Raw genomic sequence first — 11858 nt, 5'->3', positions numbered from 1 at the left:
TCAATAATGGCTCAGTTTGAGCTGTTTGCAAGAAAGAAAATCGTTCATTGATTTACAAAACTACTAGAGCCATACTCCAAAAGACTTGCTGCTATAACTGAACCAACAGCTGATCGTGTGATGAAAACTCTCCTCTCAGTTTGGGTAAACGGCCGTGTTTTGGTAGGTTTGAACACGTCACTGTCATAACCTTGGCATGGGTACTTAGTCTTCACCACACACACCTTTGCAGCTCCGCCCTTGCCTCATCATCACTCATCTGGCCCACCTGCTCCTACCATTATATATCTAGCTTTGAGGCAATTGGCAGATTATGTCGTGCCGACTCGGTAGACTAATCCTTCGTTCATTCCCGTGTGCCTGCCTAATTACCCGACCTGTTCTGCCTCTGACCTCCGAACCAGCCTGACCCCAGCCGGATTTGAACTGCCCGTCTCCTGTTTATGAATCTGGATAAGTGCCCTGACCAAGCCTTGGATTGCCCCTCATCAGACCTCTGCTCCCCCGGACCCCCCTTTTTGGAAAAACATATTAAGAAAGACCCCTCAAGCCCTCCTGCCGGCTTGCTGGCCTTCCAGACCCAAACTCTCTCAAGGTTAGTGATCTCGCCCCTTTCAAATACGCTGGGCGTGTTAAGAAAACCAGATATCTGCCTCCAGGAGTTCCAGTTCTAGGCACAGACGGTTGCTCTGTGCGAGCCTTGTTCCTTGTTGAATAAAGTCCGCATTGGAACGCCACTGATTTGTCTTGGCTGATTTCTGGGTCCTCCGTCTCAGATCATTACAGTCACTCTATTACTCTGTAAGATGTTCAAAGCTCTGTGATAAACTGGTGACCTGTCCAGGGTGTACCCCGCCTCTCGCCCATTGACACCTGGAGATAGGCACCAGCACCCCTCGTGACCCCACAAGGGATAAGCGTGTTAGAAAGTGGATGGATGGATAGATGTTCAAAGCTTAGGGTGCTCTCTTATAACCTAACCCTGCTGTAATCTTCCCATCCCTGACCTGTTGTGATGCTGTTAATTCATCAGGGGTCTCTTGCAACCCTCTTAGGCCTTTACGTGCCAGCTGTATTTATTCTGAGATCAAATTAAACACAGGCCGGTGCAAATCGGTGACTTCTGAGGGCACTCGATCACCCAGGATTTTATCTGTAGGTATCAGAGAAACCTTAGCGGGGTCAGCGGGGGGGGGCAGGTCTATGGGCTAGGGCTGTTTTGGCACCCAGTAGGAGAACAAAAATAATTTTTGGTGGTTTGTGATAATGATGTTGCGGATCAGTGTAAATATGATACAAAGTCGTTTAATGTGTGAATGTAAACTTTGGTGTATTTTTAATGACATACCTGGGTTTATAGTGAGCCTATGCCATTTAGTGTCTTGGGTGTACAGTAGTAAGATATTTAATACGACATAAATGACTTTAAATGTCAAACCACAATATCTGTATTTCTACACAGCATATTGTGTACTTCAGTGGAATAATTCATCCTGTAGGCTGCATTAAAAACACATCTAAGATTGATATCTGGCTAAAAGCTGCTGGATCTGTATGAGCATTACTCCATAGGATCCATCCCATTGTTTTGCAGCAGCAGCAGCAGCTCGGCTTGTTTTTTTTTTTTGTTTTTTTTTCTTCGACTGTGCTGAGTCAGCCTGTTAAACCGAGGCTTCCTGGACCAAAGCCTGACTTCACTGCGCCACAGCAGGCCGGTGCCTGTGCTGGTGTGAAAAAGCAGATAAACCCAGACTGAGCCACTGCGTAGACAGATGGGCGGATGGATAGGTGTGGCTTTAGAACTCGTGTGCCACAGCAGCAACATCAGCAGCGGTTTTTCCGTGCCGTGGCGCACGTGTTGCTCCTCCTCGCCTGTGGCCACTCCCTGAATTCCTGCAGCAGAGGCCTCTCACCCACAAACCCTGCTTGCTGTTACTTAGTGCCGTCGTCCCAAGAGAGATACAAAATTAGGGATAACATGCAGCTATGCTCGCGTTTTTAAACCTATTTACGTTCTGTTTATTTGTATTTGTGGCCTTAACTGTTCCATCCCGGCCTGTTCCAGGAAGCCTGTGAGGGCCATAGTTATGCTTCAGTGGTGCTGTGTTAGATGTATCCCACACCTTCTCAGCATGTATAGAAATAATCTATCCAGATAGAATGGTAAAAACATAAACCTCAGCTCAGGCGTTTCTGTGCGATGCTTGCATCCTGTCCAGACGGGGTCTGTCCTGTACAGGCCCCCCCCACCATGTCTGTTGCATACGTTGCTCCTCACCGGAGAAGGCTCAGACATCCTGGGGTGGATAAACCCGCAGACCGATTGAACTGTGATGCTGCCGATGGTGATACGCTCCAGCGGTGTACATGAAATATGCCCTTACTCACTCAATGTACTTTGTAACCGAGACTTTTTCCTGTCCGTTTCCAGAAACCTTTGCTCCTCATTGTAATCCACTCTCCGCGCAAAGGATCAGCTTGCTATAAAATGCCAGATACACGGCCGCAAAGACAAATGACTGCAGTATCAACAAACCCTGCAAAACAAGATCTGTTTTTTCAAGGTGCACTGTCATCCTGACTGTAAATGAAAATCCGCTGTGCTGTCAAACGACCACCAGAGGGCACACTTGACTTCCATTTCACATCCAGGCAATTGTTAAAAGAAAGGTTTTGGAGGAGAAATACTTTATCCCCTCCTGCTCCTGCTCACTTTTCTGGCTATAATTGCATGCAGTACATTACATTTGGCAGTAAAACATTTGCAGGACCTTGCAAAAAAAAATGTTTAATCAAAAACAATAACAAATCATGTATGACCTTCACTGACCGTCTAAAGTTCAGCAGTGGTCTCTGGAGCAAAGATGTCAAGAAGAGATCCAAATAATGCTGTAGAGTGGGAGGTGCAGCATCTTCTGAAATTATTACCCTTGAACTTTTTAAGATTTTGTCACATTGTAACCACTAACTTCAATGTATTTTAGGGACATTTTAGGCCAAAAAAGAAAAGAAGAAACTGTACTGGAAGGTGAGGGATACATGATTTTCAACTAAAATCTAAAATATGGCAGATGTATTTCTATTCAGCCTGCCTGGGCCCAATAGGGGACTTTGGAATATCCTAAAACATTGAAGAAAAAAAATCACTCAAATATTTTAACACCTTTATTTTTGCAGGGGATTGTCAATTATCTAGGTATACATGCTTCAGATTCACGCAGAAGCATTGACAAGTCTTGTGGAGAGAGATAATGATGGGTAAGGTCCACCTGTCAGACCAAACAAATTACAAAGTAAGACACCTTGCATCAGCAATCAACAGAAACAAAGTGAAACAGTGATGACAGCATGCTGTAACAAACACTTGATGTATGTACCTGCTCTGAAACGGCCTACAGGTGGTCCACAAGGATCTATCATTGGACCATTGTTGTTTGCGATTAATATCACTGGTGTTTTTTTCTCTATGTTGTACCTGAAACGTGTAACCATGCAGATGTAATGTAATCGTTTTACATTGTACTATTATGACATGAGTTGTGAATAAACAAACTGGTACCACAGCGTGGTTAGAGCAGTGATACTTGCATCTTAATGTGACTGAAACAATCTGTATTACGTATTATAACTTACTCCAAGTGTCATTACATTTGCCTCCAGTAATGAGTTAAAGAACAGTGGTGTTATCTTTGACCAAGATATGTCATTTAAAACCATATTAAACAGATTTCTTGGACTTACTTCTTTCACCTTTCTAATATTGTCAAAATGATAAATATCCGGTCCCAGAGGGATGCAGAAAAATGTATCCATGCCTTTGTTACTTTAAGCCTTGACTATTTTGACTATTTTATTTGGATGTCCTAAAGCCTTAAAGTCATCAGGACATCATAAATTATATTTCTCCTATTTAAGTTTCCCTTTACTGGCTCCCTGTTAAGTCCAGAATAAAATTTAAAGTTTTCCTTCTCACATATGAAGCCCTTAATAATCAACCTCCATCATATATCAGAGCTCTGATTACCCCGTATGTTCCTAACAGAGCACTTCGCTCTCAGACTGCAGGTCTGCTGGTGGTTCCTAGAGTCTCTAAAAGTAGAATGGGAGGCAGATCCTTTAGCTATCAGGCTCCTCTCCTGTGGAACCAACTCCCAGTTTTGGTCCGTGAGGCAGACACCCCGTCTACTTTTAAGACTAATCTTAAAACTTTCCTTTTTGACAAAGCTTCTAGTAAGTGTGGCTCAGGTTATCCTGAGATATTTCTATAGTTATGCTGCTATAGGCTTAGGCTGCTGGTGGACATAATGACCACTGTCCACTGTGACGCCGTCCTGAAGGGAGGCAACGACTGACCTTCTGCTGTCAATAACTTTATATTCTCCCATAGGTGATACACTGGGTCCTGTCTTTCCGTGTTTAACCTGTTTCTCTCCTACATATAGCTATTGGCTGAGCGTTTACTGCAACTAACTGCATGTGCTCTCTTTTGATCCCAAGGATTGGGTGTCGCCATTAAATATATCCACAGCTATACTTCCATGTAAGTCAAGGATTGTGGATTAACGTATCAAATACTTACAAAGCCATCACATTACCCTCTAGGTATGTAAACTCCTGAATGGAAAGATATTCATTTAAATAAGTCTTGAAAAACAATTTTTTGTCTTATTTAGCAGATTGAAACATGTTTTGTGTTTATATTTTAAGGGGATTCTGTAATGCAGTCCCAGGGAGAACACAGGCTAATTTTCTTGTCAATTAGTGCGCAAAGCCCCCCTCAAATAAAGTAATACATAAGCTAATAAATTACAACTTCTTTGAAAAGAATAAACACACACACACAAAAAAAATAACAGTTTGGGGATTTTTACTTTATTATTGGAGAAAATCTATAAAACATTCCCCAAAAATACATAAAGAATTATATTACTGAGCAAAACACTTCCTTCAGTTACACTGACCCCGTGATCAGCATCAAAATACAGCTTGTTCTGTACAGATTATTGTGACATCATGTACTTAGATGCTATTATATAAATAACAACAAAATGGCTTTATTCATGTTTCGTGTTCATTCAGATTGGGTAGAAAGAAAGCAGCAAACAGTTTGCTTTCACGGGCTACAATCAAGCTGATTCACGCTGTGTGTCTGTGCAGAGCCATCAGGAGCAAAAACAAGTTGTTGGAGCTCCTCGCACATCTCATGTGATTGGTCGTTGGTCTGAGTGTGGGCAAAACAAGCGCCCCTTCCCCCCCCCCCCCAAATAGGCAAGTGACGTAAACTGCTTTTTTCCTCCACCTCCTCCTCCTCCTCCTCTTGTTTTTCCCTCCCAGCCCCTCAGCACCATCTCCTCCCTCAGCTAGTTTGGTGTCAGCCTGTCAGGATACATTAAGCTCATATGCCAGTAGTATTTCAGCGAGTGCAGAAAATGGCCAAGGAGAGTGAGGGGGGGGAGAAAAAAAAAAAAAAAAAAAAAAGTCCTCGCTTTTGAGTGCTTTACATAACAACTCGCTGTACATCTCAGGTTTCTCCAGAGCAAAGCAGAAGCTCAGACAACAACAAAAAGCTTTGCACAAACACCATGTTCGGTTCAGTAGTAAGGCACATTTTCCACACAAGATGGGGCGGATTCCTTTGGTCGGAGAGCAACGAGCTGAGCTGAGAAAATGTCTGTGCCAAACGGCATATGGCTCTGGGAGTAAAGCACAAAGCAAAGCAGGGGTGTCCAGATAAACTAGCAACAAACACGAGGTAGACAGCGAGGTAAACCACAACTAGTGAAGGTCAAGATTGTGATTTGCTCCCTCGATCCACTGGACACAAGATCGCAGTTTAGGGTAGAAACGAGTACAAAAGTATTACAAAAAAAAAAAAAAAAAAAACTCCCAGCACTGGAATAAAAAATGCACATCATCAAGGCCTTAAAAGTACATAGGCTTATGTTGTGATTTACAATTTTAGGACATGGCAAAGTTTCCTATTGTGAGTCACAGCTGGGATTACATTTACCTAAAAAAAAAAAAAAGTATGTTTTTTTTTGCTGCTTCCATGTAATGCTGAATTCACCTCAAACACGAGCTGCCATACCGGTGAGCTGTCGATTCTTCAATGGCGTCACAAATGATACAATTGTGTCAACAAGCAGCCATTCCATCAAAAGACCGAAACAAACGAGCAAAAGAGAACCTATATGATAAGTTAAACTGGACTCCCACAATGAACCTGCATCTACTGCAGTCTGAGGCCAGTTCATCAATCATAAATATAAATAACATTAGATTAAAACATTCCGACAAACAACATTTTACCCTTTGTATACGTGAAAACAAAAGTTCTTATTGTTTTACTGCCACAAAAACAAAATTTAAAAAAATCACCTGTGGATGGGACACGAGCAGCTCTGCTCTTCTTTCAGCCACATGACAATGACTAAATACTCAATACATCTGCAACTTTGGGCAATTTTGTTTCTTAAAAAGGCTGGTGCGCAGTTATGGAAGTCCAAAAGTGCCACCAATGCATTCATAAATAAATCACTAAATGACATGTCACCAATTAATTCAGATCGTAGACAAATATATGGGTTATTAGATATGTAATTATTGAAAGTATTTAAAACTACAGAAAAGACAAAGCTATTCCTTTAATTCTGTAATTATTTAACAAAGCAGCCATTTTTGAATCATATTCATCTTCCTTACCTTTTAAAGGTAGAGGGCAGGATTAAGACTGCACTAGTCAGAAAAATTTGGTCAGAAGTCGTATTTGTGTGCAAGTTGACCAATCAGATCCAAGGGTTTGTTTGATGAGCAACATAGTTAAAATTATTTCATTTTACTTGGTGCACTGCAACACAGCACACATTGAAATATATTAATATTGAACTAATTTCACAGGATAAATAACACATCTTAATTAACAGAGTTTAAGTTATTTATTATATTGTGGATGATTATAAACAGGTTTTGATTAAATATTTTTATTTAAAAAATCATGAATTAATTCACTTTTTAAAATATATTGTGGCACTTTTGGCACTCCATAATATGAAAGCTTACTGACAGGAAACTCAGCCCTTTGCCCTCCTGACTGGCTGAAGCACAGCCTCTTGAGTAACTGAAGGGACTTTAATTAATTATCAACCCAGAGCTGATCTGACAGACTGAGCGACGCACCCTTCATCGCAGCTCGGGTTCCTTCTCCCATAGCTGTTGTTTGACGCAGAGAGCTTCACTACAACAGAGACTAGAGAGAAAAAAAATGGTACAACACCAGATATCTGAAATTTTAGGGTTTGACTGAATGAAGGAACACGAACATAGCATGATCTTTGGTGCACCAACTGTCCGTCTCACTGCTAAACAATCTGTTGTCAAGGTAAACAGCTCCAGATCATTTCTGAGAGCTACGTATGTAGAAAGCGGTCATTCTAATTTGCTAAAAAAAAAAACATTTTTTTTATGCTTGCTACATGAAGTTTCACATTACAGAGAGTTTCATTTGTAGATCGGCTCATGTCTTGTGTGAAAAATCAAAAAGCTCTCTGTAAACTGTTTGAAAATGTTCCCCTGGTAGGCATGAGCCACATAACATCATAACTTTTCCAATTTTCAATTGATTTAAAGACCTTTTAATACCAGAGAAGGTGCAGGAAGGAGCAAAGTTTTCTCCAGCTGCGCCGAGCAGGAAGTGGAACAGAGCCCCGACCCCTCCCCCACCTGTTTTTGAACACTGGCAGTTTGCAGATAATTTTCCTTTGGATAAGGAAACCTATTCGGATTTTTAGTAATAATTCCAGTCATGTAAAACACAAATTATCCATTATTTAGATGTATCTTCATATATATATATATATATATATATATATATATATACACTAAATTTCAGGCGTAAGTATAAGTGCATGTCTGGTTTCTCATTAAAGAGGGAGGAGCAATACGTGTTATTCAGCTTCATGTCTGAACATGTCCTGTCGTGATCACGTGAAATATCCAGAAGTACGTCACCAGCAGGCCTCTTTCAGTAACGGTACCTTCCACCACCTGTCCTAGAGATCAGGACTTGACTAGAATCTCCATGATGTGGTCCAGTTCATTCAGGTCCAGCAGACACGACTGAAGGCTTCCCGCGGAGGAACGCGCCTTCATGTCCTCATCAGGCCAGAACGACACACTGAGCGGCCACAAAGAGCCAGCTCCCCAGGCGGGGGGCAGGTCTGAGGTCTCGTACATTGACGTGTCAATGTCCTCGAAGATATCGTCCAGGGCAAGGTCACTTAGGTAGCCCGTGGTATTTCCTGCATCACTAAAGGTGTTACTGTTACTGGGGGGGAGTTTCTGCAGCTCCGGGGAGCCGGCTGCCTCCTGGGAGGGCATTTCCGGGGACAGCGGTGGAGACAGAGACGGACCTTCTTCGTCTCCCTCCACGCAGCCCGGGCACGTAACCGAGCCGTCCTCTCTGAACTCCTCCCCGAGGAGGCGGGCGTCAGGGTTTACGCCGTGGAGCCGTACGTCATTCCCGTCACTCCGCATCTCCTCCTGTATCTGCCTGAGAGTGTTGATGAGCAGCACGGAGCGACGCAGGCTGAGCTCCATGCCAGCCTGGTAGTGCTGGAGCTTCTCCAGGCAGAGGCTGAGCACCAGCTGGCGCTGCTGCAGGTGGCTCATGCTGGATTTGGACCAATGCTCTCCTCGGTCCTCCTCCCTCTCCTGCTTCTTCTCCTCAGTCATCGGAGCATTAGGGAGCTCCTCTGCCTCCAGCTCCTCCAGGCAGCTCCACTTCCGCTTCACTCCGCGACCCAACATTGACCTACGGCAGTACAAAAGACATCAGTTACAAAGCATTTGGGCATTATTACAATATCTGTTATTATAGGCAGTACAGCTGTGCCGCTAAATATGGCGGTATGGACCGAAGATTTTATCACAACGTTGCGTGATACCTTCCGCAATAATGCTAAAACTGACGACAAATTGCCACATCAAACTCTGTCACTTCATACGGTCAGAAACCCATTTAGTGCTCTAAAAATAACCAAACAGCCCACTTCGGTCCGTTAGTTACATTAAGTGCCCCGGCAGCAGAAAAGAAGTCCAAACACTGACGGGTAAAATCGCATCTATACTATCCACTGTTGCAGTTTGCAGACTTCATCATAGATCAGCATTAATACAGTAAATCACATTTTCCCCCCCTGGCAACAATGATCACTGCCCGTCTTTAGTAGAGATGCTTGATCGGTATATAGACTTCCCCTCTGTGTAATTTAATCTCAGTCTATGTAGAGCGGTTCCAAACTTGGACTGCACATCACCCTGAAAAAAAAAAAAAAAAACACTATCCCTACAGTGAAAAATGCTGGAGGCAGCATCCTGCAGTGGGAAGTTGGTTAGCTTTAATGAGAAGATGGACAGCGGCTCTGAATGGTAAACAAACGTAATACTCCACGGTAACATCCGGCACAGGTTACAGCGCAATGGTTCAGAGCAAACTAGCAGGTGTTCCAACGGCCCAGTCAAAGCCCAAACCCAGTTGAGAATCTGTAGCAGGATTAGAAAAGTGATGATTATGTAATCCATCCATCCATCCAGTGTGACTGAGTCTGGGCTGTTTAGCAGAGAAATACACAAAAGTGTACAGATGTCATGAAACAAGGTGTGAACAGCCTCCACCAATAAGGATCCTGCTCTACCTCACAGTCCAGAGGAGAGGGGCCCAGGCTTTGACAGCTTCCGAGGCACCGGGAAGGCGCTGCGTCCGGCTTACATAAATGACTGCACCAAGCAAGCACGTCGCAGTTTTGCCTTATAAAACGGAGCCGCTGTGCAAATGTGCCAGCATCCAACATGCTGCTGCTGCTGCTGCTGCACATGAACAAAGTGTACCAGGGTCCAGGCTGGACGTGTGCGTCTTTTCCTGCGAGACGTGTAACTGAGAACATGTGAAACGTTGTGACTCAGAGCCAGACACTCCTGCAGGCTGATAGACTTTTACTCATCCTTCGGTCCTCCGCGGTTCTCCCTCACTCGGTTTGTTTTTACAATTTACAAATCAACTCATGAAGCCCCCCCAGTAAGTGATAGTTCGACCCCCAAATCCGGACATTAAAATTGCTGGGACTGATTTAACGCAAGAAAAGAAAAAACATTTAAAAAAAACTAAACAACAAAAAAAACAGAAAAGCGACAAGAAAGAAAACCTGATAGCTACACCTGTAAAGAAGTCCAGGCTGTTCTCCAGCCTAGAACGCAGTGCGAACATAGCTGACCCCTTCCCCACTTCAGTGTGGACGCACTAGAGCCTATTTCATTTAAAGTTGGTTTTGTTTATTAAAGTGAGCGAATATTTAAAATAATCAGATAAAATAAGACTTTAAATACCAACCTTTACGTGCTCTTGGTACGTGTCATGTGCCGTGTAAATCCGTCGTGTCCTCGGCTGGTTTCGCTACGTCGCGGCGCTCCTGTACTACCGAGATCCGGAGTGTGAGGAATGTGCAGTCCGTCCCCAGCAGCGGGGGAGGAGGTGGAGCTGCAGGGAGGGGGCCGCGCTGCGCCGCGCTGCGCTGCGGGACGCCGGGAGTCACGGGCGGAGGAGATTGACTCGTTCATACGTCACTCAAGCCTCCGCCTCCGCAACTCACGGGGCAGCGAATGTGCGCGCGGCGAGTGGCGGCGGCTCGAGAAGAGGGAGATCTGCTGACGCCTTCACGAGCAGCTCGGAAACAACAGAAATCACGTCGGGCAACACGTGTGCGCGCTCATTCGACGTTTATTTATTTATTGCTTTGTTAATGCTAATGAATTTGATGTCCGATAGTTTTCTAGTCAAGTAAAAAAAAAACTCTTTACGGGAGATCCTCTTTAAGTTTACACACCTACGGGGTTGGTTGTCACATTTGTCATATTTTAATGAAAAACATTGTTTAAGAAAGGAGGCTTCTGAAAAAAGATATTTTTTTAGAAAGGAGGCTTCTGAAAAAAAATATTTTTAAAGTAATCTTTCAATTTGAGAACGGCCAAAACAAATATCTGCTCATTAATGTCCGTGTTTTTTTTTTTATTATAGTAGTTTCATTAAATTCCTACAGAAACATACCAAGTAGCGTAACTTAAAGTAGTATTAGTTCAGATTGCATGCGGTGCCCCTGTTCTAAGCAATTGATATAACTAATGTATTACAAGCAAACTACAGCTTGACTCGTTTTAGCAGTATACATGTTGTGTCCACCATGGCTCAATGTATTGAGACATGCTCTTGCCTAAAAGGCCACGTTGAAACCCCTTACAACTCAAAAGGAACTAGAATGCTTCAGACTCTGTGTGGAAATCTGTCAAAAGTCTCTTGTCAGCCACAACGTTGCCTAATGCCAGCGGATCAGTTGGACTGTTGCGTCTCTTGTGACGTCATCGACCCAGAAATACAAAGCAAACAAAGTTGCTGATTTTCCTCACTTTGTTTTAAAAATCTTTTTATAGTAAGATATCCTGTTATAGAAATCGTTTTTTATGACCCAACTGTGTTTTGTTTGCATGGCACTTGTTTTCTGAAGAAAAAAAATTACAGTATCGTTTACAAGGAACATGCAAACAAAGGATAATTTCTTCATGTAAGATTTAATTGAAATCGTAAAGAGTTTAAGTGTAAGATAAAATAAAATGGGGGAAAAAAATGTTTTCATCTATCCAATTCATGTTTACAAGGTGGAAATGTCTGAAACAGAAGACTTATACAAGGTCTAAATAATGCACTTTTGGCCAGAAACGTGTTTGAGACATTTAAATTATTAATTTATCTAAAAACACAATCAAAAGTTTGTACACAAAAATTGTTAACAAAATAATCGAGTTGGAAATCT

The 11858-nt window shown here is 42.8% G+C and overlaps 1 protein-coding gene across 1 annotated transcript; it reads right to left on the bottom strand.

Moving 5' to 3' along the window:
• Window positions 1-4850: 4850 nt before the first annotated feature.
• si:dkey-177p2.6 (uncharacterized protein LOC568712 homolog) lies at window positions 4851-10664 on the bottom strand. The gene is made up of 2 exons (XM_021323286.2): window positions 10385-10664; window positions 4851-8809 (listed from the first exon to the last, which is right to left on the bottom strand). Exon 2 carries the CDS (start codon window positions 8803-8805, stop codon window positions 8056-8058), a length of 750 nt encoding a protein of 249 aa, XP_021178961.2. The 5' UTR covers window positions 8806-8809; window positions 10385-10664; the 3' UTR covers window positions 4851-8055.
• Window positions 10665-11858: the final 1194 nt, after the last annotated feature.

The sequence above is a fragment of the Fundulus heteroclitus genome, chromosome 19 (assembly GCF_011125445.2).
Source record: "Fundulus heteroclitus isolate FHET01 chromosome 19, MU-UCD_Fhet_4.1, whole genome shotgun sequence".
Taxonomy (NCBI): Eukaryota; Metazoa; Chordata; class Actinopteri; order Cyprinodontiformes; family Fundulidae; genus Fundulus; species Fundulus heteroclitus.
This window is presented reverse-complemented; position numbering and strand designations above follow the sequence as displayed.

Excerpts from the sequence above, each read along its gene's own strand:
- si:dkey-177p2.6 (XM_021323286.2), bottom strand. The coding sequence starts at position 8,805 with ATGTTGGGTCGCGGAGTGAAGCGGAAGTGGAGCTGCCTGGAGGAGCTG.